The sequence below is a fragment of the Dreissena polymorpha genome, chromosome 3 (genome assembly GCF_020536995.1).
Source record: "Dreissena polymorpha isolate Duluth1 chromosome 3, UMN_Dpol_1.0, whole genome shotgun sequence".
NCBI lineage: Eukaryota > Metazoa > Mollusca > Bivalvia > Myida > Dreissenidae > Dreissena > Dreissena polymorpha.
Genome location: NC_068357.1, coordinates 96,674,428 through 96,702,269, shown reverse-complemented (window position 1 = coordinate 96,702,269; position 27,842 = coordinate 96,674,428). Strand labels below are relative to the sequence as shown.

The 27,842-nt window shown below is 35.8% G+C and overlaps 1 protein-coding gene across 4 annotated transcripts in view; it reads right to left on the bottom strand.

Moving 5' to 3' along the window:
• Window positions 1-27,842, bottom strand: part of LOC127875433 (serine/threonine-protein kinase D1-like) — a 126,334-nt gene that overhangs the window by 51,323 nt on the left and 47,169 nt on the right. For all 4 annotated transcript variants that reach the window (XM_052420493.1, XM_052420492.1, XM_052420491.1 and 1 more), the window contains exons 5-9: window positions 18,421-18,552; window positions 8,402-8,612; window positions 7,177-7,263; window positions 4,117-4,249; window positions 985-1,108 (exon numbers count right to left, since the gene is read on the bottom strand). In XM_052420493.1, coding sequence (XP_052276453.1) covers window positions 985-1,108; window positions 4,117-4,249; window positions 7,177-7,263; window positions 8,402-8,612; window positions 18,421-18,552 — 687 coding nt within the window. The remainder of the gene's footprint in view (window positions 1-984; window positions 1,109-4,116; window positions 4,250-7,176; window positions 7,264-8,401; window positions 8,613-18,420; window positions 18,553-27,842) is intronic.

Below are 27,842 nucleotides of genomic sequence, written 5' to 3'. Positions count from 1 at the left end.
AGTACAATCCAGCTCCACAAACACTATCCCAATACAATGTCCCCCACTGTGCTACCTGGCTATCCTTGTCTGTGAAGGGTACAATCAAGCTCCACAAACACTATCCCAATACAATGTCCCCCACTGTACTACATGGCTATCCTTGTCTGTGAAGTGTACAATCCAGTCCCACAAATACTATCCCAATACAATGTCCCCCACTGTACTACCTGGCTATCCTTGTCTGTGAAGTGTACAATCCAGCCCCACAAACACAATCCCAATACAATGTCACCCACTGTACTACCTGTCTATCCTTGTATGTGAAGTGTACAATCCAGCTCCACAAACACTATCCCAATACAATGTCCCCCACTGTACTACTTGGCTATCCTTGTCTGTGAAGTGTACCATCCAGCCCCACAAACACTATCCCAATACAATGTCCCCCACTGTATTACATGGCTATCCTTGTATGTGAAGTGTACAATCCAGCTCCACAAACACTATCCCAATATAATGTCCCCCACTGTACTACCTGGCTATCCTTGTATGTGAAGTGTACAATCCAGCCCCACAAACACTATCCCAATACAATGTCCCCCACTGTACTATCTGGCTATCCTTGTATGTGAAGTGTACAATCCAGCCCCACAAACACTATCCCAATACAATGTCACCCACTGTACTACCTGGCTATCCTAGTATGTGAAGTGTACAATCCAGCTCCACAAACACTATCCCAATACAATGTCCCCTACTGTACTACCTGGCTATTCTTGTCTGTGAAGTGTACCATCCAGCCCCACAAACACTATCCCAATACAATGTCCGCCAATGAGCTACATGTACCTGGCTATCCTTGTCTGTGAAGTGTACCATCCAGCCCACAAACACTATCCCAATACAATGTCCACCACTGTACTACCTGGCTATCCTTGTCTGTGAAGTGTACCATTCAGCCCAACAAACACTATCCCAATACAATGTCCACCACTGTACTACCTGGCTATCCTTGTCTGTAAAGTGAACCATCCAGCCCTCTTTCAGCACCTTGGATCCCGTCCTCTTGGTATGCTTCACCGACTGTACGATCCTCATCAGCGGAATGTTGCTACTCTGGGTTGGACTGCAATAAAGCCAGCGACCCCCACATTAGATATATGTTGTGTTGCTTTGTTGTTGTTTTTTGTTGTAGGTTTTTTCTTGACTAAGTTTACATACGTTAGCAAATAAGTAACAAAAGTCCTATTAGAATCAAAAGTAGAATGAGGATGGCTGTTTAATTATTTATAAAAACAACACATCAGTGATGATGTTAGGCCATGAAACATTGTGCAATAAATTTACAATATCATAAAGTTTTTGAAGAAGGAAATATACTCAACACCAAAATCAATGATATCTGCTAGTCTGCATTCGGCTTATTTAAAAGTACAGACTTAAATAGAGAAACAAATCAAGGCCTACAAGTCTGTTTGAGTGCTGCAATGGATCAAATGGACAAGAGGGAAACCAAGTCATTGTATGATTGTTAGATTCTCTTTAATACTTATGTGGTAATGCTCTGAAATAGATTATATATATATATATATATATGTTTTTAAATGTATGCTACAAAAATGATAAATAAACAAAGGGCAATTACTCTGCAAAGACTGAACAGGGAGTTAAAGCTCTAAGCGATCTATCATTAAATAAAGATTCATTTGAGTACCTCCAATACTTTGCTGTATTATGCTCGAGTTAACAAACACATTATACGAAAAATAAGCTAAGCAGGCCCCATACCCAGGCCATGGGCCCAGGGGCCCGGGCCCCCCCAGCTGGCTGTCGAACTATAATTTTTTTTTAATAATCGGCCCACTGCATTTTTTTCTCTCGTGCAAGGGCCCACAGTACACTTTCCCTCAAAACAAAAGAGCAGCTATGTTTTATTGTCCCTGATAAACAAGGGGATTAACGCTCGCCAATCGAGATAAGCCTCTAGGCAATGTTTTCTTATCGCCTTGTACACACATCCCCGATCAGTCCCCCATTGTGATTATGAATGCTTCATCTATCGATGGTTGATGTTACATGTATTTTGATAAGTGCAGCGAATGGAAGCAACTGCTACAGGAGGTCGTAGACTATGGTCTGATAATTGCCGACGCATGTTTTTTCCTTCTTTGAGACAGGCCCTAGATGTATTTTTCCCTTCTAAATTTTTTTTTTTTTTGAAACCTTTTATTGCGAATTTTTAGGTCCCAATATATACTTTTTGCATTGAGAATAGGGCCCTGAATTTGAACCGGAACAAAAATACTGACAAAGGTATTAAAACTGAGTATTTATAATTTTTGGAAGGAAATCACTGAAAAAGACTACGATGAGATAGTTAACATGTTTGTTTAAAAGAAAAACAGATTAATAAATTTGCCGAGCAACAGATAAGAATTTGGCAGAATTCAGTATCTAAAATAATTGAGTATCGAGAATTGAGTAATATCAACCTATTAATGGCTCATTGGTAAAAAAATGAAAATTGAAACAACAAATCGATCTCATTATATAAGTTAACCTGATCCAGTGTAGAAAAATATTGTAAAATTAAATTATCTCTTTCCTTGAATCTGTTTGAAAACAGTAAAATATGTAAAATTGATTATTTAAGACTTTCATTATTTCCAACAAATATTAGGCGTTTCGCGCAATTTTTTTCCTCAAAAATGGCAAGGTCTTTCCCAAAAAATCAGATTTAAAAAAAACCTGTGAAGTTATTGATTTGTGAAAAAAATGGTGGAAGCAATACGAGAGTTGATGTGGATAATCGTCAGTTTAAACCTGTTAGTTTTGAAAATCTAAAGCTTTTAATATTGTTGTGAATTCACCCCAATGTTTAAAGCTTAAGACTTCCGAAATGTGCTGATTTACTTGTTATATTCCATTAATTCATATCACAAAATACGGTTTTTATAAGCATTAAAATACACCTTGCAAAGTGCCAAATTAAAAAAGTATATATATCACAGGTGTTGGGCGCGTGGCCAAGTCACTTTAACACTATCAATTTGCCATAAAATAACATTTTTTATCATATTTACCCCCCCCCCCCCAAAAAAAAACAACAAAACATTCTGATATGTTATATATGAACATATCAGATTATTATTTTTTTGGTCAATATGATTAAAGTGTTGTTTTATGACAAATTGATAGTGTTAAAGTGACTTGGCCACGCGCCCAACACCGGTGATATATATAGGGAGGGGGGACCCCTCCCAAACCCTCCCCGGTTGGGCCCCCCCAGTAAAAAAATCCTGGGATCGGCCCAGCTAAGGGCAATAACTCCCATAATACTGCCAAAAGGGTTGTGGTTTTTGTTCTCTGAACTTCCTCTATAAATGCACACAGTTTCATTTCAACTTCTTCAATACTAAGGGATTTATCCTTTGCTAAAGATATTGACTAAAGGGCAATAATTCTGTAAATGCTTCGGGGAAAACTATAGTCCTTGTACTCTGCACTTCAGGTAGTTTAGTGGCTTACAATTGTTAGTAAGAGAGACCTTAACCTGACTAGTTCTAAATTTCATGCCAGTTAGGTTTTTAGGCAAGCTTACTACAGCCAAAGTTTCATAAAGATTAGTCATTGCAAGCTTAAGTTATTTGTTTATTTCTAGTTTTAGCAACTGTGACTAACTACAGAAAAACTACAAAATTCCCAATTGCTGTCTGAAAATTTCCAAAAAGGAAGGCAAATTCCGTCACTTTTGTTCCAAAAGTGCATTACCTGCAAGTTAACAAATAAAATGAGCACTTAAAGTCTTACACTGAACATTTCAAGTCAAAATGAATGTAAATCAATATTTGAGTTGATTTTTGCTTTTGATACCAAGCAAATAAAAAAACCTATAATTCATAATTGGAAGATTTCATGACGCGAATTGTCTCAATTTCAGGGTTTTTGGCCCTAAGTTTTCCCAATTAGTATGGTACAGGTACTTTTCCCAATTGGGGATGAAAAATCGCTGGACTCAAAATCCTATGCTAAGCCCACTAACAAAATTTCAGTACATTACCTCCATTTCTGTCATCAAGGAGACTGTCGTTCTCAATGTATCCTATAAATCATTGCATTGAAACAAATACATACCTCAGTGGTGGTTTTCTGCCCTGCTCTTCGTTGTCTATGTCGTCAAGGAGACCGTCGTCCTCAGGGATGTCAGTGGCCTCTGTGCCGTTGTTGCTCTCCACCTCCGCCTGGTCGCTACCCGCCTCATAATAGTCTGGAGAGGAAAATAGAAGACTAGTTATGAGAAAAATGGGCTTAATGAATGTGCTTTAACCCTTTCAGTGCGGGAACCGAATTTTGAAGGCCTTTGCAAACAGTTTGGATCCAGATGAGACGCCACAGAACGTGGCGTCTCATCAGGATCCAAACTGTTTGCTATTCTGATAGTATTCTTTGAAAAAAATCGAAGAAAATGCTAATTTTAGAAATTCAGCAGACGACATTTTAGCAGAATACAAATTTCCCAGCATTCAAAGGGTTAAAGTGTTGTCCCAGATAATCCTGGGCAGTCTGCACTGGCTAATAAGGGACGACACTTTCTGCTCATAAAGGATTTACGTTTCAAAGGGAGCCTCTTACATAAAAATCCAGCTTAGGCAGAAAGTGTCGGACTGCACAGGATAATCTGTGAAGAAACTGTACGCACATGTATTTAAGAAAAATTTTCCCAAAACAAGGCTCATACAAGTATATCAGCAGGAAATTCACAAGAGAAAACCCAAATCCTATCAAGTCTAAAGTAGTAAATTGCTCAATTTAAAAGGAGGAATTTAGCTGAAAGGTCAAGGCGAATTAAGCTGAAAGGTCAAGGTAGAATTTGTCAACTGTTTTACACTTATTTGTTGGTCAGTCTTGAAATAAACTTGAAATATTAGTCAAAGGGTTTGCTTTATTAAAAGTATTGGTTGGTTTTCTAAATGTAATTTCAAACCTATTTGAGTTTTTTCTGTGATCATCAAACTTCTAGCCAAAAATCAAAATAGTTTGAACAGTATAAAAGTTGTACATAACAAAAGTGTATAATTTCAGAAAATACACCCAAGGCTGGCAATGTAAGGAAGCCAATTATTCCTCTTCAGGGCTTTAGATAACTTTTGGGGCATATTTGGCAATCACCCTCTGTTTTTGACATCAATAGGGTTTTTGTAAGTTCAATAGTTTTAACAAAAATGTTCATCCCCTACTTTTGAGCTTAATTGGGTTTTTCACCCCCGTTTGTTTTTTAACTCAATTGGGTAATTTATATTGGCATATATAATATAACAAGAGGGCCAAGATGGTTCATTCAATCTTTACCAAACGTCAAACTTGACCTAGATATTGTCCAGACAAACATCCTGGTCAAGTTTAATCATTATTGAACCAAAACTCTAGTATATGGAGTGATTTTGTTTTTGTAAGATTTGACCTGGTGACCTATATTTTGAGTTGACCCCCCCTTACCAAACATCAAACTTTGCTTACAAAAATAAATATTATGACCAAGATTCATAAAATCTGAAACAAAATTGTGACCTCTAGAGTGTTTACAAGGATTTTGTATAATATAATAAAAATTTGGACAATCTTAAGGCAATAATTATGGCATTAATTATGTGATAAATATAAAACCAATATTTTCACCAAGTTTCATGATGATTGGGCAAAAAATGTGACTTCTAGAGTGTACACAAGCTTTTTATTACTATATAAATATGAGAAAACTGCCCCCCCCCCCCCCCCCTGACTAAATTTCATGAAAATTGGGCCAAAAATGTGACTTCTAGAGTGTTCACATGTTTTCAATATATACATATAGAGAAAAATGCTCCGCCAACTGGTGGCCATGTTTATCACCGATCTGGACCATTTTGGAACTCGTCCGACATATCAATAAAACCAATGTTTTGACCAACTTTCATGATGATTGGGCAAAAATTGTGACTTCAAGAGTGTTTACAAGGTTTCTCTATAGCCAAATAAGGAAAACTCCCCCCCCCCCCCCCAGCCATGTTATTCAACTGACCGGAACCATTTTCGAACTCAACTCTCATATCAAGGAAACAAATGTTTGGCCAAATTTCATGAAAATTGGGCCAAAAATGTGAATTCTAGAGTGTTCACATGTTTTCACTATATACATATAGAGAAAAATGCCCCGCCCACTGGCGGCCATGTTTTTTCACTGACCTGGACCATTTTCGAACTCATCCGAGATATCAATAAAACCAATGTTTTGACCAACTTCCATGATGATTGGGCAAAAATTGTGACTTCAGAGTGTTTACAAGGTTTCTCTATAGCCAAATAAGGAAAACTGCCCCACCCACTGGCGGCCATGTTTTTCAACGGACCGGAACCACTTTTGAACTCAACCAACATATCATTAAGACAAACATTTTGACAAAGTTACATGAAGATTGGGCATGCAATGTGACTTCTACAGTGTTTACAAGTTTTTTCTTTTTTTTGACCTAGTGACCTATTTTTTGACCCGGCACGACCCAGTTTCGAACTTGACCAAAATTTCATTGGGACAAAGCTTCTGACCAAGTTTTATGAAGAGCAGACCATAAATGTGACCTCTAAAGTGTTTTCTTACCAATGTGGACGGACAAAGACCGGTCACAAAAGCTCTCCTGAGCAATCAGGTGAGCTAATAAAAATCTACAAATCTTTAACATCCACGAGTGGCCATTTTGATTATTTTAGAAAATGAAAGTAGAAATCTGACTGGTCTACGAATGATTACAATTATACCCCAAAGATTGATAACCCCTGAAAAGACTGTCTTCTTTTCTTCATAGGGCAGCATATAAACTAAACGGTACATTTTTGTATGGAAAATAACCAGTCTAAAAAATACGCCCCGTGTTCATAAAATTTGGGCTTCGTGACACAAGGTTTTTTACGGGAATTACTATATTAAATTTGTATTTGCATTTTTGTACCCTTTATTTTGAATTTAATTACGTTTTTGGTTATTTTAAATGCGTAATAACGCAAATACGCTTGTTATCTTTAAAGCCCTGCCTCTAAGATATTTTTCGGGGGATTTTTATTTATTATGAAGACATGTATTAAATATGTGTTGTTCTTAAAGTACAAAGAACTCTTAGCAGTAAATTCTCCTAGGTTCAAATTTCCATTTTAGTTACTTACTTTCCCCAACTGGTGGAATATCTCTATCTCCTGCACAGTCCTTTGGGACTTGAGGCATGCATTTCTTGTGGCAATTAAAACGACAATCTGAAAGAACACAATTATTATATAATTGCTGTTCATATATGAATTGCCAAGTATTAATGGGGTTTTCCTACAGAATTTGGGGAACAAGGATTTGCGTTTGGCTTGAAAGTTGTAAAAAGACTACTATGTTTTCAAAAGTTGATCTTAAATGAAACAAGAGCTGTCAGAGGACAGCGCCCTCAACTATTCGAGTGCCTGACAGTATAACGTAAGCCATCATGGAGAGGGGGGTGTATAATGTGGGTGTGTGGTCATTTAATAGATGATCTTTCAAAAATAAGGAAAAAAAAAAAAAAATCGGGGGCTGGGGGGGGGGGGGGGATTCTGTGGTAGGGCATGAGGGATGGTTTGGGTGGAGTGCATTGTGATGTGTCAGGTAGGTGTTGTTTTGTCAAAGTATGAATCAAATGTGATCATAAATAAAGAAGTTATGGCAATTTAAGCAAAATGTTCAACTATCTAAGTATAAAAGGGGCCACAATTCTGTCAAAATGCTTGATACAGTTGTCTGCTTTTGTTTATAGATTGGGGTCATGTTGGTTAAGAAGTATGCAAAATATAAAAGCAATATGTCAAAGGACATAGGAAATATTTGGGGCAGTACGCAAACTTTAACATTTGCATGCTAACGCTTACGGGAACGGAAACGGAAACACCGACGCCGGGGTGAGTAGGATAGCTCCACTATATATATTTCATATATAATAGTCGAGCTAAAAACAGTATAATTGCAAATTAAATATTATGGAGACTTCCTTTAAAATGTATTTTTATGCGGATTAAATGAAGCCGTATTGGCAAGTATTTAATGAACCTTGAAGATACATGTGTGTTTCAGTCTTTTTTCTGCATCTATTACAAAAAGTGTATTAATACACATGAAAATATACCTAAAACACACTTAGATGCATTGAAATACATTTTAACACGCGTATATGTATTACTGCAGGTAAGAATCAGAAAAAAAATCAGTAATAAGTATATTTTTCTGCATTTTGAAGTGAATAAAATGGGCATTTAATGGGCATTAAATGCAGGAAAAGAATGCTGTTGACACCGCTGCATTCTATGCACATTAAATGCGCACTTAATACACTTCTCCATTTAGATTAACTACACCAAATCTACCCTTTCTCACCTTTACACTGTACTCCCTGCCTAAAAAGGCCCTTCAGAAGTTTGCGGCACCACTGACAGATGGTGGGCCGGGTGTAATTGTGCACGACAAACGTGTGGGGCACCTTGATGCGACTGGCAAACTCCCGCTCCAGCCACAGGGGTCGTCCACTCCAGGACTTTGAGCGGCTACTACGACTCTCTAGTAGTGGTTGACCAGGAACTGTCAGCGTCTGGAACAGATATCAGATTACTATGATCTATAGGTACCACACTATGATCTATAGGTACCACACTATGATCTATAGGTACCACACCATGATCTATAGGTACCACACTATGATCTATAGGTACTACACTATGATCTATAGGTACCACACTATGATCTATAGGTACCACACTATGATCTATAGGTACCACACTATGATCTATAGGTACCACACTATGATCTATAGGTACCACACTATGATCTATAGGTACCACACTATGATCTATAGGTACCACACTATGATCTATAGGTACCACACTATGATCTATAGGTACCACACTATGATCTATAGGTACCACACCCAAAGCGGAATAATTGTAGAACCAGATGAGCCTGCTCCACCTGGCAGTCTCGTCTGGGTAGTCTGTGCCAATGCGCAGGCTTGTCTGCAGCTGTGCTGGTCACATATGGCATAAGAAGCATTTTCTCATGAATTGGGCCAAATAAATTTAATAAAATTACACAAAGGAGGCAATTCTTTATTATGAAACTACTACCAAATAAAAAGTAGACCGATTTTAAATATTCTTAAAGTATGTCTGCCACTGCATATTGTGTTGCAACTGTAATAAATTGTTATTTTCCACAATGTGAAAAGTGTTTGGGGGAAAATAAGAATATAATCTATTGTGTTGCAACTGTAATAAATTGTTTTTTTCCACAATGTGAAAAGTGTTTGGGGAAAATAAGAATATAATCTATCAACCATCAACTGTCAGGCAGCCTAACCTACAGGCTTATATTGGATACAGTCATGCAATCTCACTGCCATTTGGATTGAGACTGTCTTTCATTTCAAACTTTAGGCTTTGTTGTAGTTATGAGCTACATGTGGTAAGCTAAGGAGAAGCTTGGAAGGAAAGATTACAAATTTTATCTATTTCCACATTTAAAAAGGACATATTTGGACCCTGCCCAGTCCCAAAACATGCACACAACAAACAACAGAACTCCATCTGTGAGAATTTCCCATAGATGGTTGATGGGAATAAGTGGTGTCTGAACAGAAATAAAGGGAATTTCCATGTCATCAATCTATGATCAATCTTCCAGCATAAAAAAGACCCCAGGGAATCTATTGCCGCAGGATGAGCTACTTACAGAAAGAAAGAATAGCAAAAATATCTGTGAGAATAACCAAGGCAGTCACTTTGCTTTAGTCATTTAATCATGTAGATTGCCTGACTTTCTCCACCTACTCAATTTCTGTTCCTTCAGTAATCAACTTGAAAATAGTGCACCATCACCTTCCAATAACCTAGATTAAGATACTCATGTTTAACACATGTTAAAGATAGGCACAATTGTTAGACAATTACTGACTACTTAATTGTGTGGGCAGTACATATACCAAAGGCAAGTTATCGGGGCATTAAATTACTGTCATTTGCAGTTGGCAACCATGGAAGATCAAAATAACTCTGAGGAAAAGATTTGTGATAATTTTGCAGTGTACTGAATAAATAAATATTGTATTTACAAACAATATAGTACCCAGATACAGATCACGATATTTCCATGTTTTGCACATTAAGAGGGCACGGAAGTCCATTATGGGGACATTTATTAGAGTTTATGATCCTTGGAACTTGCAAATATTATGGATTTGGAAGACAAATTAACATAAAGCTACCATATTCTTGACACACAACTCAATTTTGAATTTGGCTGATATATAATTGAGACAAAATACCTTTTTTACCCTATCTTGAATTAAATTAAATTCCCTAATTTGACCTAGTCTCCTGGTAAGCTAGTTTATTTTACAGCACAAGACCCTGGGTTTCAAACTGGCCTAGAAATCATAATTTGCATAAAGAAATTACTGTCGGGAAATGTGTGTATTCACTCACTCAAACACTCAAGGCAACAAAATGGAGATGCCTTTTTTTTTATCAATAACTTGACGCTGACAACTTAATTCTGCATGTAATAAACAACTCTTATATTGTTCAAACCTATGTAAATGGTGGGTAATGATGTTCCTGTTATAACTACAGTTAAAAGAGAATGATAGTATAAACAAGAGCACCGCCTTGCGGGTGCAGACTGCTCATCTATTATTTTTTTTAAAGGTGTAGGGACCTATCTCAATTTCAATCACAAAGGAGGGAGGGGTGGAGTGGAGAGGGTCGTTTAGTGTGGGGGTGTGGTCATTTATTACATTATCTTCCAAAAATGCCAAAAAATGCAAAAAAATAATTATATATTTGATTTGGGGGGGGGGGGTGATTCTTGGGTGGGATGGTTGGACGGTATTTCAAAAATAAAATAATAAAAATAAATATTTGTGTTTTTTAACCATGTTTGAAAAAAAACAAGAAATGTGTTTGTCAGAAACACAATGCCCCTATTGCGCCGCTTTTAAAAATTGTATTTTTTTTTTTTTTTACCTTTGACCTTGAAGGATGACCTTGACCTTGAACTTCCACCATTCAAAATGTGCAGCTTTATGAGAAGGCCGCTTTGAAATATAAAAAATTGACCTTTGACCTTGAAGGATGACCTTGACCTAGAAGAATGACCTTGACCTTGAACAACCACCACTCAAAATGTGCAGCTTCATGATAACCCCTCTATGAAATTATTATTTTTTTGACCTTTGACCTTGAAGGATGACCTTGACCTCAAACAACGACCTTGACCTTGAACTTCAATCACTCAAAATGTGCAGCTTCATGAGAACGCCGCTTTGAATTTTTATTTAAAAAAAATGACCTTTGACCTTGAAGGATGACCTTTGACCTTGAAGGTTGACCTTGAACTTCCACCACTCAAAATGTGCAGCTTCATGAGAACGCCGCTTTAATTTTATTATTTTTTTGACCTTTGACCTTGAAGGATGACCTTGACCTTGAAGGATGATTTTGAACCTACACCACTCAAAATGTGCAGCTTCATGATAACGCCGCTTTGAATATTTTTTTGACCTTTGACCTTGAAGGATGACCTTGAACTTCCACCACTCAAAATGTGCAGCTTCATAACGCTGCTTTGATTTTATTATTTTTTTGACCTTTGACCTTGAAGGATGACCTTGACCTTGAAGGATGACCTTGAACCTACACCACTCAAAATGTGCAGCTTCATGATAACGCCGCTTTGAATATTTGTTTGACCTTTGACCTTGAATGATGACCTTGACCTTGAAGAATGACCTTGACCTTGAACTTCCACCACTCAAAATGTGCAGCTTCATGATGCCGCTTTGAAATTTTAAATTTGTTTTTTTACCTTTGACCTTGAAGGATGACCTTGACCTGGAAGGATGACCTTGAACTTCCACCACTCAAAATATGCAGCTTCATGAGAACGCCGCTTTGAATTTTATTTTTATTTTTTGACCTTGAAGGATGACCTTGACCTTGAACTTCCACCACTCAAAATGTGCAGCTTCATGAGATACACATGCATGCCAAATATCAAGTTGCTATCTTCAATATTAAAAAAGTTATGGCCAATGTTAAAGTTTTGGGACGGACAGACGCCATATATTTGACATTTGACCTTGAAGGATGACCTTGACCTTTCACCACTCAAAATGTCAGCTCCATGAGATACACATGCATGCCAAATATCAAGTTGCTATCTTAAAAAGTGAAAAAGTTATAAGGCCAATGTTAAAGTTTTTTTCGGACGGACAGACAGACAGGTTGACACTGACGGACAGTTCAACTGCTATATGCCAATCTTTAATTTAAAAAAAAATAATGGGGGGATTGAGGGGGGGGGGAAGGTTTGGACGGAGTCAATTGTGGTATGTCAGGTTAGAGTTGTTTTGTCAAAGTATCAATCAAAATTTAATAATTTGACCTTGAGAGTCGAGGTCATTCAAGGTCAAGGTAAAATTCAACTTGCCAGGTACAGTACCCTCATGATAGCATGAAAGTATTTAAAGTTTAAAAGCAATAGCCTTGATAAGTAAAGTAAAGTTGATCTAAATACAAAATGTAACCATATATTCAAAATTACTAAGTCAAAAAAGGGCCATAATTCCGTAAAAATGACAACCAGAGTTATGCAACTTGTCCTTCACTGTCCCCTTATGATAATTTGCGAGTGTTTCAAGTATGTAAGCAATATCTATGATACTTTAGGGGTAAAGTGGACCAAAACACAAAACTTAACCAAATTTTCAAGTATAAAGGGCCCATAATTCCGTCAAAATGCCAGTCAGAGATACATAACTTTGCCTGCACAGTCCCCTTACAATAGTTAGTAAGTGTTGCAAGTATGAAAGCAATGGCTTTGATACTTTAGGAAAAAAGAGAACATAAACACAAAACTTAACCAAATTTTCAATTTTCTAAGTATAAAAAGGGCACATAATTCTGTCAAAATGCCAGTCAGATTTACATAACTTTGCCTGCACAGTCCCCTTACGATAGTTAGTAAGTGTTGCAAGTATGAAAGCAATGGCTTTGATACTTTAGGAAAAAGGGGACCTAAACACAAAACTTAACCAAATTTTCAATTTTCTAAGTATAAAAAGGGCACATAATTCTGTCAAAATGCCAGTCAGAGTTACATAACTTTGCCTGCACAGTCCCCTTATGATAGTTAGTAAGTGTTGCAAGTATGAAAGCAATGGCTTTGATACTTAAGGAATAAAATGGACCTTAACACAAAACTTAACCAAAATTTTCAATTTTTTAAGTATAAAAAGAGCACATATTTTTGTAAAAATGCAAGCCAGAATTATCTAACTTTGCCTGCCCAGTCCCCTCATGATAGTAAGTAAGTGTACCAAGTTTGAATGCAATAGCATTGATACTTTATGAGAAAAGTGTACCTAAAGGCAAAACTTAACCAGACGCCGACGCCGACACCGACGCCGACACTGACGCCGACGCCAAGGTGATGACAATAGCTCATATTTTTTTTTCCAAATAGATGAGCTAAAAAGTATAATTTATTTAGTTTTAGTTATCCTTTGAAAGTAAACAAACAACAACAAATATCAAATTTATCTATGCATGTTGAACAATAATAACTTGATAAATTTCAGGGGTCTCGCTAGTGGGCGAAGTGGGCGATTTGCTCGCCAAGGGAATATTTATGTCGCTAATTAATTTCATGAAGGCGACATAACTTCTCCACCTTTTAATTATTTGTTTGTGCCACATATTGACCATTAAAATCAACTTGATGTGGAGAATAGGACACAGGAGAATTCTCAGCAAGAAGTTGCCCCATTTACAGGTCATGCAAAGTTGAACATTCAAATGCAAAGGCAGGAGCTATTACAGTTCTTAAAATTGTTCATAGGTGAAGCCTTGATTAATTGCCTTGTGCTGGCTACCAGTAACTATACTTCAGCAAAGTTAAATGGCCCATTAAAACAATACAAAGGAATGATCAAACGGGAAGAGTTAACTAGCACTGGCAATAAATATAGGGCTCATTCACAGGTAAGATTTGGAATCTGTGCTGTAAAATGAGATTTTAAATGAATTTTTATTTAAAAAAAATTGTAGCACAATATAACATACATGTAAAATGAAGACCTATGACGCAACTGTACAGAAATGACATCTCCTGAAACTTTCAGCTAAGCTTGACCCCTGGATGCAAAAGTACCATTTCTCCCTGAAAAGTTGCCACTTCTCCCTAGTTTGGTCTTTGGGAGAAGTGACTTCTCCCTAAATTTTGAACCTAGCTAGACCCCTGATAATACAAACAAGAATTATCGAAAAGCCTTGAAGTAAAAAACTTCCATAAATCTTTGATACTAAATTATGTAAAATAGTAAAGCAACTGTAATTAATCACAATAAACTACAACATTATACAAGCACTTTAATACTTCTCAAAAATTAATTAGCATTCTGAGATAGGAATTACACTAGATCTGTTAAACCCGGGATGTGCTTAACCTTTACAGGAAATTGTACAAGGCTTTGATTAATTTATAAGGCACAAGTTCAATAAGCCGATGAATTAAGAGTTCATTAGTGCTGTTCAACTGTTGGTGGCTTAGGCCCAACAAACCGACAATGGTCGTGGCCACTTGTTTGAACTTCTAGGAGACTGATCTGATTCTATAGGCACCTGATATTGGCTATGACTAGAGCACTTAACGAAACGCAATGTCTAATATATCATTTTTGGTATATTTATAAGACGTAACGTTCATATAGTTCATATCCTGCCCCAGGGATTGGAAAACAATGGTTATTAATCTGACAAATATCAATCTAAGGTATATTTATAGTAAAAAGTAACTAGAGCTTTGGCACAGACATGACGAATACTCCCACATGCCGCATTGACACAGAATATTTTGCATGTTGTCTTCAAAAAACAGCGGACACCATGCTCAGTTTTTAAAATGCACTAAGTGACCCTGTGACCTAGTTTTTGACCCAGCATGGCCCATGTTTGAACTTGACCTACACATCATCTAGATACAACTTCTGACCAATGTAAACTACTTGAATTAGAGAATGAACACCATGTGCAATGTTTAAAACACACTAAGTGATCCCGTGACCTAGTTTTTTACCTGCCATGACCAATGTTCGAACTTAAATTGGCCTAGACATCATCTAGATAAAACTTCTGACCAAGTTTGGTGAAGCTCAGATGAAAACTACTTGAATTAGAGAGCGGACAACATGCTTAATGTTTAAAACGCACTAAGTGACCCCGTGACCTAGTTTTTAACCCGGCATGACCCATATTCGAACTTGACCTAGACATCATCTAGATACAACATCTGACCAAGTTTGGTGACGATCGGATGAAAACTACTTGAATTAGAGAGCGGACACTTTATATAGACAGACCGACAGACCGACCAACAGACAAGCTCACTCCTATATACCCCCCCTAAACTTCGTCTGTGGGGGTATAATAATAAGCAGCCTACGCTGGATCAATATATCAGTGTAGGTAGTCTATTTCCGTTCCTGATTCATGTGTACATGGATGTTGAAAATTACAAGATAAATTGAAGAAGCATATAAGTTATAACAATTACTTTGAGAAGATTTTTTTTTCAAACTTATGAAATGAAATTGTCTTCTTATAAATATTTGTCAAATCATTGTGTAACACACATGTCTTGTTTTTAAAACTGGCCAGTTAAATTATAAATTAATTATTTATAAATTATAAGGATAATTTTTGTGGGTGTTGCCAAAAAGTACTGGCCGCAGAGCCCCAGGCTTGATAATGTTTAATACAATTAGATTTTCAATTCCAATTTTCTCACACAAATAGGTTTTTTTACTTCCAGAATGTTACTAAAGTATATAAATTAAAGTATATTCAAAACTGATGTCATCATTGAAAAATATGTTTTCACATGAATTATGTTATACCGTAAAAACCCAGTCATAAGTCGAGATTTTTTACCTCCAAAATTTGATTAAAATTACAGTATCGACTTATGAGGTCGACCATGAAAAAAATTAATGAAATTCGACGAAGATTGATCCCTGCGGCAATTGTTGTTGTTGTTGTATCAAAAAACTCGTTGATTTACGACACATGAAATGTCGTGTTTTAACTGATACTTACCAATTAATATAACTAAAGTTTGCAACATTTCCATTGTTTTTATTTTCATAATTTAATCCAAAGTTTTCATGTTAGCAGGTGTTTTTTATAACTGAACGCGTAAACAAAAGATCAGGTCATTTTTAAAGTCGAGTGATAATTGGCAACCTGTTTGAATTGACAGTTTGACGTCATCAAAGGAAAGCCGCTTCCTGTCAAGAAGCCATAAAGCATCACCCTTCTCGCCGATAAAATAAGATTCCTTTAATTTGTTAAGCGCCATGTTTAACCAATCGCGAGTTTGTTATTCACTGGTAATTGTCCAATTATGTTTGAGCACTTGCATAGCTCCACCTTTTAATCTGTTATGTAGAACAAAGGTGGAGTTAGGGGTCGATTGGTTATGTCAATCATTGTAATAAAAACGTGTTTTATCGAGGAAGTAATCAATTGTTTTGATAGATAAAAAGTGCAAAGATTTGATTACAGTGATCACAGTGTGTCATCAGATTATAAGTTTGTGGATTAATACTAGCGTGTACAATTTAGTGCAAACTTTATAATAATAATTTATTAATTTGACTAACACATTTCATTTGTGAAAATGCCTGGAAAACGCAAACGCCATGCGAATGACAATGCGTTTAAAATACGCGTGATAGAATTTGCAGAGCATTCAAATAATAATACTGCTGCTGAACGCAAGTTTTGTGTTTTGTATGTCGTTGTTGTGTAAATTAAACATGTATATACGTCTTGGTTTCCTATGTTGTTGATTTTGTTTTTATGTGGTTCATAATGATTTGCTTGTCTATATTTTAAACTATTATTTTCGATTTCCTAAATATATATCGTATTGATTATATTACACAAAGTACATAATACACGTGTCCGCTATGTCTACGTCGCACAGGGCTATAATGACGTCATGGTCTATGTATAGAATAAAAACTTCCCGTACATTTAAAATGGCGTCTGTTTATGAAATTCGTGGACGGACAATTTCTGACTCGACTTATGACTTGGACATATTCAAAATCTCCTACTTTCGTATAATTTTTTACCCCCCGACTTATGAGCGGATAGACTTATGACTGGGTTTTTACAGTAAGTCCTTTAACCACATGAGATTTGGGAACCAGATGTGTGTGCGTATATGGCGGTAAGGGGGCCATAAACATGACATGTCAAACCAATAACCTCTGACCTGTTTCAACATTAATGATCAAAACAGTCAATTTTAGATGATCATGTAAATTCACGGACACCAATTCTTGAAGACTTTACCTGATGATCAGGTGTTAGACTCAACTTGACACAGATTCAAGCATTACCTTCATATTGTCAAGATAAACATTTTGACCAAGTTTCATCCATACTGAGTCAAAAATGTGCTCTCTTGAGTGGTAATTAAGTTGTTGTTGTTTTTAATTGCACAAAGTGTCCAAATTTTTGGATAATACTGAACCCAGATTCAATTTTTGCCTAGCTATTGTTAAAATAAACAATCTGTCAAAGTTTCATCAAGCATGAGTCATAAGACTTTAAATATAAAGATTTCATCAAGTGACCTAGTTTCTAGATGATTGTGACCCAGATACTTGATGGACCTAAATTAATATTAAATATTCACATTCTGACCAAGTTTCTTAACGATTGAGTAATACATATGGCCTTTATTGGTAACAATGTTTTTCTAAGATTTGAGCAAGTGACCTAAATTTACAGTGCTCATGACACAGATTCAAACTTGGCCTAGATACTTAGTTTTTTTCCCGTCCTAATTCAATCTCAACATTAAGTTCAGTTCCCATCCAGCTCTTTAAATTAGACTTTAGTAAATATAATATTGAAAGCACTTTAATTCTCAATTTCCAAGCATTTGTCAGCAAAAAATATACAACATTAATTTCCCAATTTAAGTATAAAAAAAGTGATTTTTCCCAATCCAAAGGGGTCATGCCTCATTCCCAAAATGTTGAAAAAGAACACACTGTACTTTCATGTTTAACATTCTGACCAGGTTTCAATAAAAGTGGGTCATAAATGCGGTCTGAAGCGAGGTTACTAGATTTTTGTAAGTTTTGACCTGGTGACCTAGTTTTTGGACACACTGGAACCAAATTTGAAATCCGCTTAGATATTAATCACATTAACATTCTGAGCTTGTTTCAATAGATGAAATATGAGACAGAGGCCAGTGATCAAAAGTATTGTGTTAATGTTGGCGAGCTAAAACAACAATAAAGCAGTAACTGCTAGGGTACATACACTGTATTTAGTCTTCTGATCCTTGCGAGGGTTGCTGTCAGCCTGCCCCAGGCTGATGGGTCGTGAGGAGCCCAGGTGGCGCGGACTACGGGGCCCGGGGGACAGGGGAGGTAGAGAGGCTACCGAGCACGTCTACAACAACAACATTAACAACAATATAAGGGGCATACAACAAGTGCATTATGAACTGTGGACTATCACATATATATTACAAAATATACTAATGCACAAGTCTTGTTGATATCAGCTGAAACATCCTGTTTTTTTAAAATTCTGTTCAGTAGTGAGAGTGATCACATTTCCCCACCCACAGTTACAGATATTATATTTAATAAATATGTATATATACTATACACACAAATGGCTTTGGTTCTAATTACATTTATCAAACTAAGTCTATTGCTCTTCCATTCCTTTGCATATGAATTGGACATTATTTCTCTGTTTCAACCATTAAAGTTAATCATAATATAATACCATAATGACACTGTAATTTGCAGGAATAAATGACATATATTATGATCATGTTCACAGTTTTAAACAAGATGCGTTTGTGAAACACAATGTCCCCCTATATGATGTTTGACCTTGTAGGATGACCTTGACCTTGTGAAGGATGACCTACTATAGTGGGGGACATAAAAATATAACAAATCTTTAGAATGAAGAGGGGTTTGAGGATGATCTATCACTAAAAAAACATTTTATATGAGGCATTCAGCCATACGTAATTTGCCTTTAACAAGAATGTCCACATTTTCAGCAAAAACACAGCAGATGTTCTTTTAAACTTTCTATCTTGCTTGTGACAAAACAAACAAGAATATCAGTGAAACTGATGGATGCTCCCCGATGATGCGCTTTGGCAATCTATGTGTTAATAACCACCTAAAAAAATATATTATTAGCCTCGGTGACCTTGACCTCAACCCCAGTGACCTCAAACCTCATCAAAAGGTAGAGGTCCATGCAAGGTACCTACATTCAAAATATGAAAGAGATCAGTATAGAATTGAAGGTGCTATGAGAAACTGTAACAAAAGTGTGACGGAAAAATCTATTATTAGCCTCTGTGACCTTGACCCCAGTGACCTCAAACCCCATCAAAAGGTAGAGGTCCATGCAAGGTACCTACATGCAAAATATGAAAGAGATCGGTAAAGAATTGAAGGTGCTATGAGAAACTGTAACAAAAGTGTGACAGAAAAATCTATTATTAGCCTCGGTGACCTTGACCTTGACCCCAGTGACCTCAAACCTCATCAAAAGGTAGAGGTCCATGCAAGGTACCTGCATGCCAAATATGAAAGAGATCAGTAAAGAATTGAAGGTGCTATGAGAAACTGTAACAAAAGTGTGACGGAAGGAAGGAAGGAAGGAAGTAGGGAACTACAAACTGGCAACTATATGCTTGACCGAAAATATTTTGGGGAGCATAACAAACAAGTAACTTTATAACACATTACATGATGACCTGCACTTACAAACTATATATATATTTAAGTATACCATATAACCTTATCAACCTCACTGACAAACAACTAAACATCACACATAGTAGTAAAAACAAGACTAGATATAATAATAGTTTTTTCACATGCTTATAAATATCCATTTATAAAATCTATTTTGTAACCCTTTAATATGCATGCTTTGTGCATGGTATTTCAAGTGAACATGAAATTTGCATGAAATTTGTAACAGTACTTTAAGTGTACATGGCTGCCACTAAATATTTCAAATCTGAGTATCTTTAACCCTTTCCCATTCAAAAGCAAAATGAAAATGGCTATGTGCAAACAGCATAAAACCAGAACAGCCTGCAATGTTATACAATGTTTCATAACAATTCTTTCACTATTTTTATTGAGGTAAAACCGTTCTCTACCTTCAATAACAGTGATATTGATGTACACAGTAGCTTCACATATAATCACAAGCTAAGTAACCATGCAAGTTTGCAATATCAAAGTTTTATCATGATTGGTCAATGCACACACAAGTCTTACCCATTTATGCCTAGTGGACTCTCCCATCCTTCTAAATTGGATCAATTTATTTTCAAAATTAGGGATGTCTAGTATATTTATTTCTATATTTAGAATATTTCTTACATAAATTCCTTTAAGCAAACAGCGCAGACCCAGATGAGACGCCGCATCATGCGGCATCTCATCTGGGTCTACGCTGTTTGCCAAGGCCTTTTTTAGATGCTAGGAATAAATGGGCTAATTACATCCCGTATTCAATAGAACTATCTGTTTTTTTTAACCCATTCATGCCTAGCGTCCTGAAAAAAGGACATTGCAAACAGTGTAGACCCAGATATGACGCCCCATGATGCGGCGTCTCATCTGGGTCTGCGCTGTTTGCTTAAAGAAATTTCAGTAAGTAATATTCTAAATATATAAATAAATATACTAGACATTCCTAATTTTGGAAAAAAATTGATCCAATTTAGAAGGATGGGAGAGTCCACTGGGCATAAATGGGTTAATGTAACAATTACGAGACCCTAGTTCTAGGTTGTATAGCCACCTCAAAACGCTGATAACTGAACTTTCACCAGTTTATTGTCAGCTGACAAGTGTTTACTTCCTGAATTTACTGATGAGTTTCCACAATACCCATGTATTAACGTGACGCACAAATGGGATTACTAGCTTATCAAGCCGCCAGGGGCTTGGTTAAAGGCAAAGCATAAATTGACATGTAATTGTGAAATGTGTGGCAAGTAACTCCCCAATGATTGCAGTAAAGGCAATATAGCAGGCGAAGTTTGGGATGCAATAGAATTAGGACAATAGCTAATAAATGCTTTCAATTAGATATATGTTGGGCCAAAAAACACAACTGTCTTAGACCTGATCTTTATGTTAGTTTTCTGCTTGCATTGATCGATAGAAAAGAACAACAGTTTTTTTATGTTTAGATTGAATTTTTGCTTTTTATTTGGCCCACTTAAGTAAAAAGCTAGGAAACAATCAAGATTCAATTGAAAACAAGAAATGTGTCCAAAGAACATGTGCGACCCTATATTTTGCTTTTATCTGAAAACTCCAATTATGTAGGAAAAAAACTGAACCAAAATATGGAGATGCGCACGTTAAACACAGGTTAATAATTATGTTTGTACAGTTTCAGCGTCTAGCAGAAATACGGTCTGATTGATGTGTGACAGAAGTAAATAACTTTTTTGCTTGAACCCTTTCCCCCATAATAAGCAAAGTGAAAATGGCTTTTGCAACCAACATAAAACCAGAACAGCCTGCAGGTAACTCGCAGGCTGTTCAGGTTTTATGCTGTTTGCTGCTCATAAGTATCTAAGGGTTGGAAATGAAGCCTTTAAAACTTGAATTTAGTAAGAATGGTATTTAATTAAATTTAATTTTCTATTGGACTACAAATGCATCAAAATATGTATCTAAGTGGTAAAGGGTTAAAAGGGGGCTACAACTCTGCATGAGAAGAAAACAAAATACAACTAACGCGGCACAAACATAATCCGCGGCTACGCCACGGCCAGATTATTAGTACGCGGCGGCCGAATCGTGTGTTCACGCGGCGTATCGCCGTGGCACTCGGCATCGATCCGCGCAACGACGCCGAGTCTGTGTTAACCTCGCGTACTTTCGCGGAGTAAATCCGCCGCATACGTACGCGGCGGATCGAGTGAAAAGATATCCACCTACATGTACATACATGTATGTGTAGTGTAGAATAAATTACGCGCAACTGTTAATGTTTCGTTCGACTATCATTATTAAATTTGTAATCCGAAACACACTTCCGAATTTTAATGCTTACACGATCTTTGACAAATTCTAGCGTCAAATAAACAGTGCTAAAATATCCTTTGTTTCATAAAAAGCGCGCGAAAATTATGCAGACATGTAGAACGTCGTTTGGAAAGTTTGGGTTTATTTTGTGTTGTATAAATACATGAACATCACGTCAGGCGTAAATCGTGTATTCAGTGGAAAAAAAAAACGCCCCGATTAGACGTTATTTCATCATCTCTATAAATAGTAACAAATGCCAAAATGTATTTGATACTTAAGGAAATATCGAGAATGTTTGTGTATCGTAAATATTCACCAGCATTTGCTTTAAAACTGGAATATACAGGATTATCGGGTAATTAGTAGCGATATTAACTGTATAATATGAACAAAATAAAACGTGTTTATATACGCATATTCAAACAATAGTTATAATAAGCTGATAATTAACAAAACAACAAATGCGTCGTCACCGTCTTGATTATTGATGTTGCTTCAAACTGCTAATTTTCTCAGCTTAAATTTAATAGCAAAATCAACATGCAATTAATTTATAAATCCACCATATGCTGGAGCCTTGACCACTTGTATGTGCGAAAACATAATTACATGACCTTGTTTGTGTGTGAAATACATACACTACGGGCGGGAAACAAACTTAATTGGCCAGACACATTAACTATGCTTACATGTATATGCTAATACAATCTGCGCACAATAAATTTATTATGATTTTAATTATTATTATAATTGTTCTTTCGAAATTTGTTAACTACATGTAACTAATAATTTTTAAAAGATTTTTTATTTCATGATGCGCATCGACTCGGCATCATGTCGCGGATAGCGGCATGCCTCGGCGGACAAATGCTAAGTTTCGCGGCGAAATGCGACTTGCCGCCGCATACTGACGCAGCTTCAACGACTGACGCGGCATCGACTCGTTTCGCCTTGCCGCCGCGGATCGCGAAATACGTTTGTTTTGCTTTGGCTGTACTGTATGAAGGTGCGCAACTTCACAAGCTGGTTCATATGTTTGTAAAGTTTCAGCCCTATAGCATTATTACCTTTTAAGTTATGGACCAAAATGAGTTAATATTGAAAAAAAAAAACATTAAAAGGGGCCACGCATTAAATAGTGATTTTTGTTTAGCTCAACCAAAATATGTAGGTGCCCAAGTTCAAATGCTTGTTAATATGTTGGTAAAGTTTCAGTTCTTTAACAGCAGTACTTTAATTAAGACACGAGTCAAATTTTTGTTGTTGCTAAAATAGAGGCAGGGGTCGACAAAATTGTTTTCAGCAACTTGCCCTGCAAGGCGAGTAGCTAAGAATTTTCACTTGCCCTGCTGAAATATGTACTCGCCCTGCAATTTATTCAAAAACTGCAATAAATCAGAACTAATATGTTTTATTGTGATTTTCTATTGGTTTTCATATAGGTCTGTTAACTCACGAGCTTCAATAAAGCTTATAAACTGTTTTAACACACTTTTCACTTGTTTGTTTTTCATTTTGTCCTCATGGTCACAATCATTATGATTACACCTTAGGAGCATTGGAGAGTCCGAAAGGCATTTTGTTAAACTCAAACAAGCCTCTGTGTGTACAAAAGGCAGTTTTCTCTTTGTCATTTTCGTCCATTAAAACTTGCCAATAGCCACTCTTTCAATCTAAAGATGTGATGAATTTAGACGAATTTTTTAGCAGTATTAAAAGAACGTATACCGTACTGTAAAAGATACATTCACGGAACATACCGGTATCTGCAGCGAGTAACAATAACATGACTTATTTTATCCCAGCGTGGAGAAATCAACATCCGGTTAATTTTAAATCGCTGATTAAACGTTGCTTTGTTCGTTAAAGATGTGTTAAAACTTGAAATTTAGATCTTTTCGGCCAGAAATGCCACTCGCCCTGCAGGACGAGATCTGCCGGAATATTCTGACTTGTCCGGAGATGATTTCTACTCGTAATTACGAGCCAGCGAGTGGATTTGTTGAACCCTGTGAGGCCATAATTCCATTCATGTCAAAAATATTGGAACCAAAGATTGGAGGTGCAAAGTTCACATGCTGGTAATATATTTGCAAATATTTATCCCAGTAGAACAATCATTGTATACTTTTTGAGTTACATGCAAAACAAAAAAGTTTCGACATACATAAGGACTGACTGACAAGGGAAAATCTATATGCCTACCTCATAAAATGGGGGCATACAAGTAACAAATAAAAGGAACTATTAAATATCAACTTGAATGAATGTCTATTAACTCTTTAATTTTGACGAAGCATTATATAAGAATGTTAAGTCTATTCAAACTGTTTTATAAATATAGGTGAATGTTGACCTTAATTAAGTGTGACCTTGAACTTTAAGACAGAGAAACAGGTCTTTGGTATGACACATAACAGAGATGACAAACATTTATGGTAAAGCAAATGTAAAATTAATTGTGATGAGTAATGGGCTAAAAGTTAATAAAAAATGGTAATATAATAAAGAAACGCAAACATTGAAATTTCAATCAACGCATATAACAACTTGAATGCCTTTTTACATCCCACATTTTGTAACTTCTGCCGATACAAATCAGTTTGCGTGTCAACCAAACTATTTTATGTAACATTATGGACATTAAAATCCTTCAGACAATAAAACCCTGATAATATTTATGACATTGAAATGTCACCATGACCAATGAAAACATGACCTTGGTAATTTTCTTGTATGATGTTATGTGCTTGCACACAATTTCTGAAGACCTTTATAAAGCAATCGGAAATGATGATGCCATTGTTTAATCCCCTAAGCAATTATTGCTGAGGTGAAATTTATTCCATTACTGGAATTTAATGTTTAGGTGTGATCAAAACAGATATCACAGGACAACTGGCTTCTGATGTTTAGAAAGGCTTGAACTTTGTCAATGATCTGACACATTTAGAATCATTATCTGGCATTGTCTAAGCTGATTTAGGTCAATATTAAAATTGTGACAGATGGTGGATATTGACCAATTGAAACTAAAAACTCTAAATGTACAGAAAAATGTTTGGGTATTAAAATAACTAACAACACATGCTTATATTTTAAGTCTATAACAATATATTGATAAAAGCTGTACACATCTAATTCCACAAGTGAACATAATGTTATGTTTATCATTAACTCTTTCCCACTCAGAAGCAAAGTGAAAATGGCTATGCACAAACAGCATAAAACCAGAACAGCCTGCTATATTGCTGATCTGATTCAACTTGATCACACTAATATTGTTTATATTATGCATTCAATTGATAACCTCCCTTACTTGGAAAATTATCTGATGATTTGTAACTTCCCTTTAACCCTTTACCATTTAGATACGTATTCTGACGTGTTTGTGAGTCCCTAATACATTAAATAAAATACCTTTCTTACTAGATTTTTTTTTTAGTTTTAAGGCTTTATTTCCAACTCTTAGATACTGATTAGCAGCAAACAGCATAAAACCTGAACAGACTGCCAGTTACGTGCAGGCTGTCCTGGTTTTATGCTGGTTGCAAAAGCCATTTTCACTTTGCATCTTATGAGGGAAAGGGTTAAGATTTGAAGGCTAGGACCGTCCCTAGATCACGTCAGTAAAAACTTTTTTGAATTCCAGCAATCTGTTTCTGACAAGTGGGTTTTCAAATATTTTTTTTAACCTTTTGGCTGTTATAGCAACCATACTTTTATCAAAGGTAAATTAAAGGTATCTGATAATCCAAATTTGGTAAAAAAAATCAACCAGTTTGTTTCAGAGACCTTATTTGAAGCCTAATGTTATCGAGGGACAACTTCAGAATCATGTACACCAGGGTGACTGACAGCAGTAGTTCCACATGAAACATTCCTGCTCATGTTATATAAACATTTGTAAGGAATTAAAAAAAATTATTAACTACTAAAAAAGAAGGAAACAAAATAATGATGATAGAAGAGATAAAGTGAAGATGACATCATTAATCCTGTGTTTTATGCATGTTTAACATAATTGTATTAATTACCATAATTTGTAGATGATTTTAGATGATTATGGTAATTAATAAAACCATATAAAAAATTCTTAATCATACTTTGCATTAATTAAATTTAATACAACATCTGTCTAATCAGCAGTTGTAGTTGATAGACATGTTATAAGTGGTTGTGGTTATTCTTTGCATTTCATAAAAAAAGCAAGTACTTAAAGGCCATATTTTTGCTTATGCACGAATTAGGAAAAAAATAATTTTTTTACAATATTCAAAGATATTGATGCAATTTTTGCAAATTTGAAACAAAAAACTTCTTGGCAAAAAAAAAGGTTTCTTTAGAAAAATTGGCCAAGTGAATCACTAGTTTTCTTTCTAATACCTATGTTCAAGTTGTCAATTTAATTATATTTATCATGTATGAGCTTTTTTGCACATTACAAGTGAATGGCTATAACTTTCCAACATAAGGTGGCCTATAGTGAAATTGTTTGATTAACAAATTTTCAATATTAAAGTTAAATTTTATACCTCAAAATCTCTTGATTAGAAAACTATTGTCATAAGGTTTGAGCCCTTAAATATCTTGTGTTGAGTGATGAAAACAAATGTGTTAACATGACCTATATGTTGAAAGCGGCATAAAACCGAATAAAGAATAAACCAACCAAACAATTAATAGCTCTGAAAGAGTTTAGTTATAATGAAATAAAATAAGATATTTTGAATAGCTACGACACAAATTTTAATCAACCCCTGCATTAACCCTTTGCATGCTGGGTAATTTGTCTTCTGTTAAAATGTCGTCTGCTGAATTTCTAAAATTAGCATTTTCTTCGATTTTTTTCAAAGAATACTATCAGAATAGCAAACAGTTTGGATCCTGATGAGACGCCACGTTCTGTGGCGTCTCATCAGGATCCAAACTGTTTGCAAAGGCCTTCAAAATTCGGTTCCCGCACTGAAAGGGTTAAAATTCCCAAAGCAGTAATTCCATCAGAATGGGAAGAGCCAAAACATTCACAAAATACTATGTGACCTTTCTTCAGGGACATTAATTTATTAAACAAAATGGATGATACAAGTATGCAAAAGACAAAAATATGTTACTTAATGGCATTATCAGGACATGTTCTGCCGTTTGTCAAATTAACAAATGTCTACAAATAAAAAATTTGGCTCAAGATATTTCCATCTGGCTATATCTTTTTCTTCATAAAATCCCATATAACTGTTAAAAAATCTGAAGAATTTATGTGTTCTACCGTTAATTTGGCTACAGAAAATTTTGAGCCAGGGGAAGCCATGGATTATCCAACAAGCAATGATCATTCAAATGAAACAAAGTTACAGGTTTTCTTTTTTTTATTGCAGTGTAACAATCACATGTCCTATCTAGTCCAGTCATAACATGCACAGATTTTTTGTTCCATATAAAAATCTCAAATTTGCATTAAACCAAACATCATTCAATTGCAAGAATCAGGATTAGTTTAAAAACTAGCAAATGTCAGTAACACTCACTTGCGAATGGTATTGTCTGGGGAAACAGTTCTTAGAAGTCCCTTCTGCCTTTAAAAAATGTTATTCAAAGAACAGCTATACAATTTAATGTTCATACAGTTCAGTTGTGCCT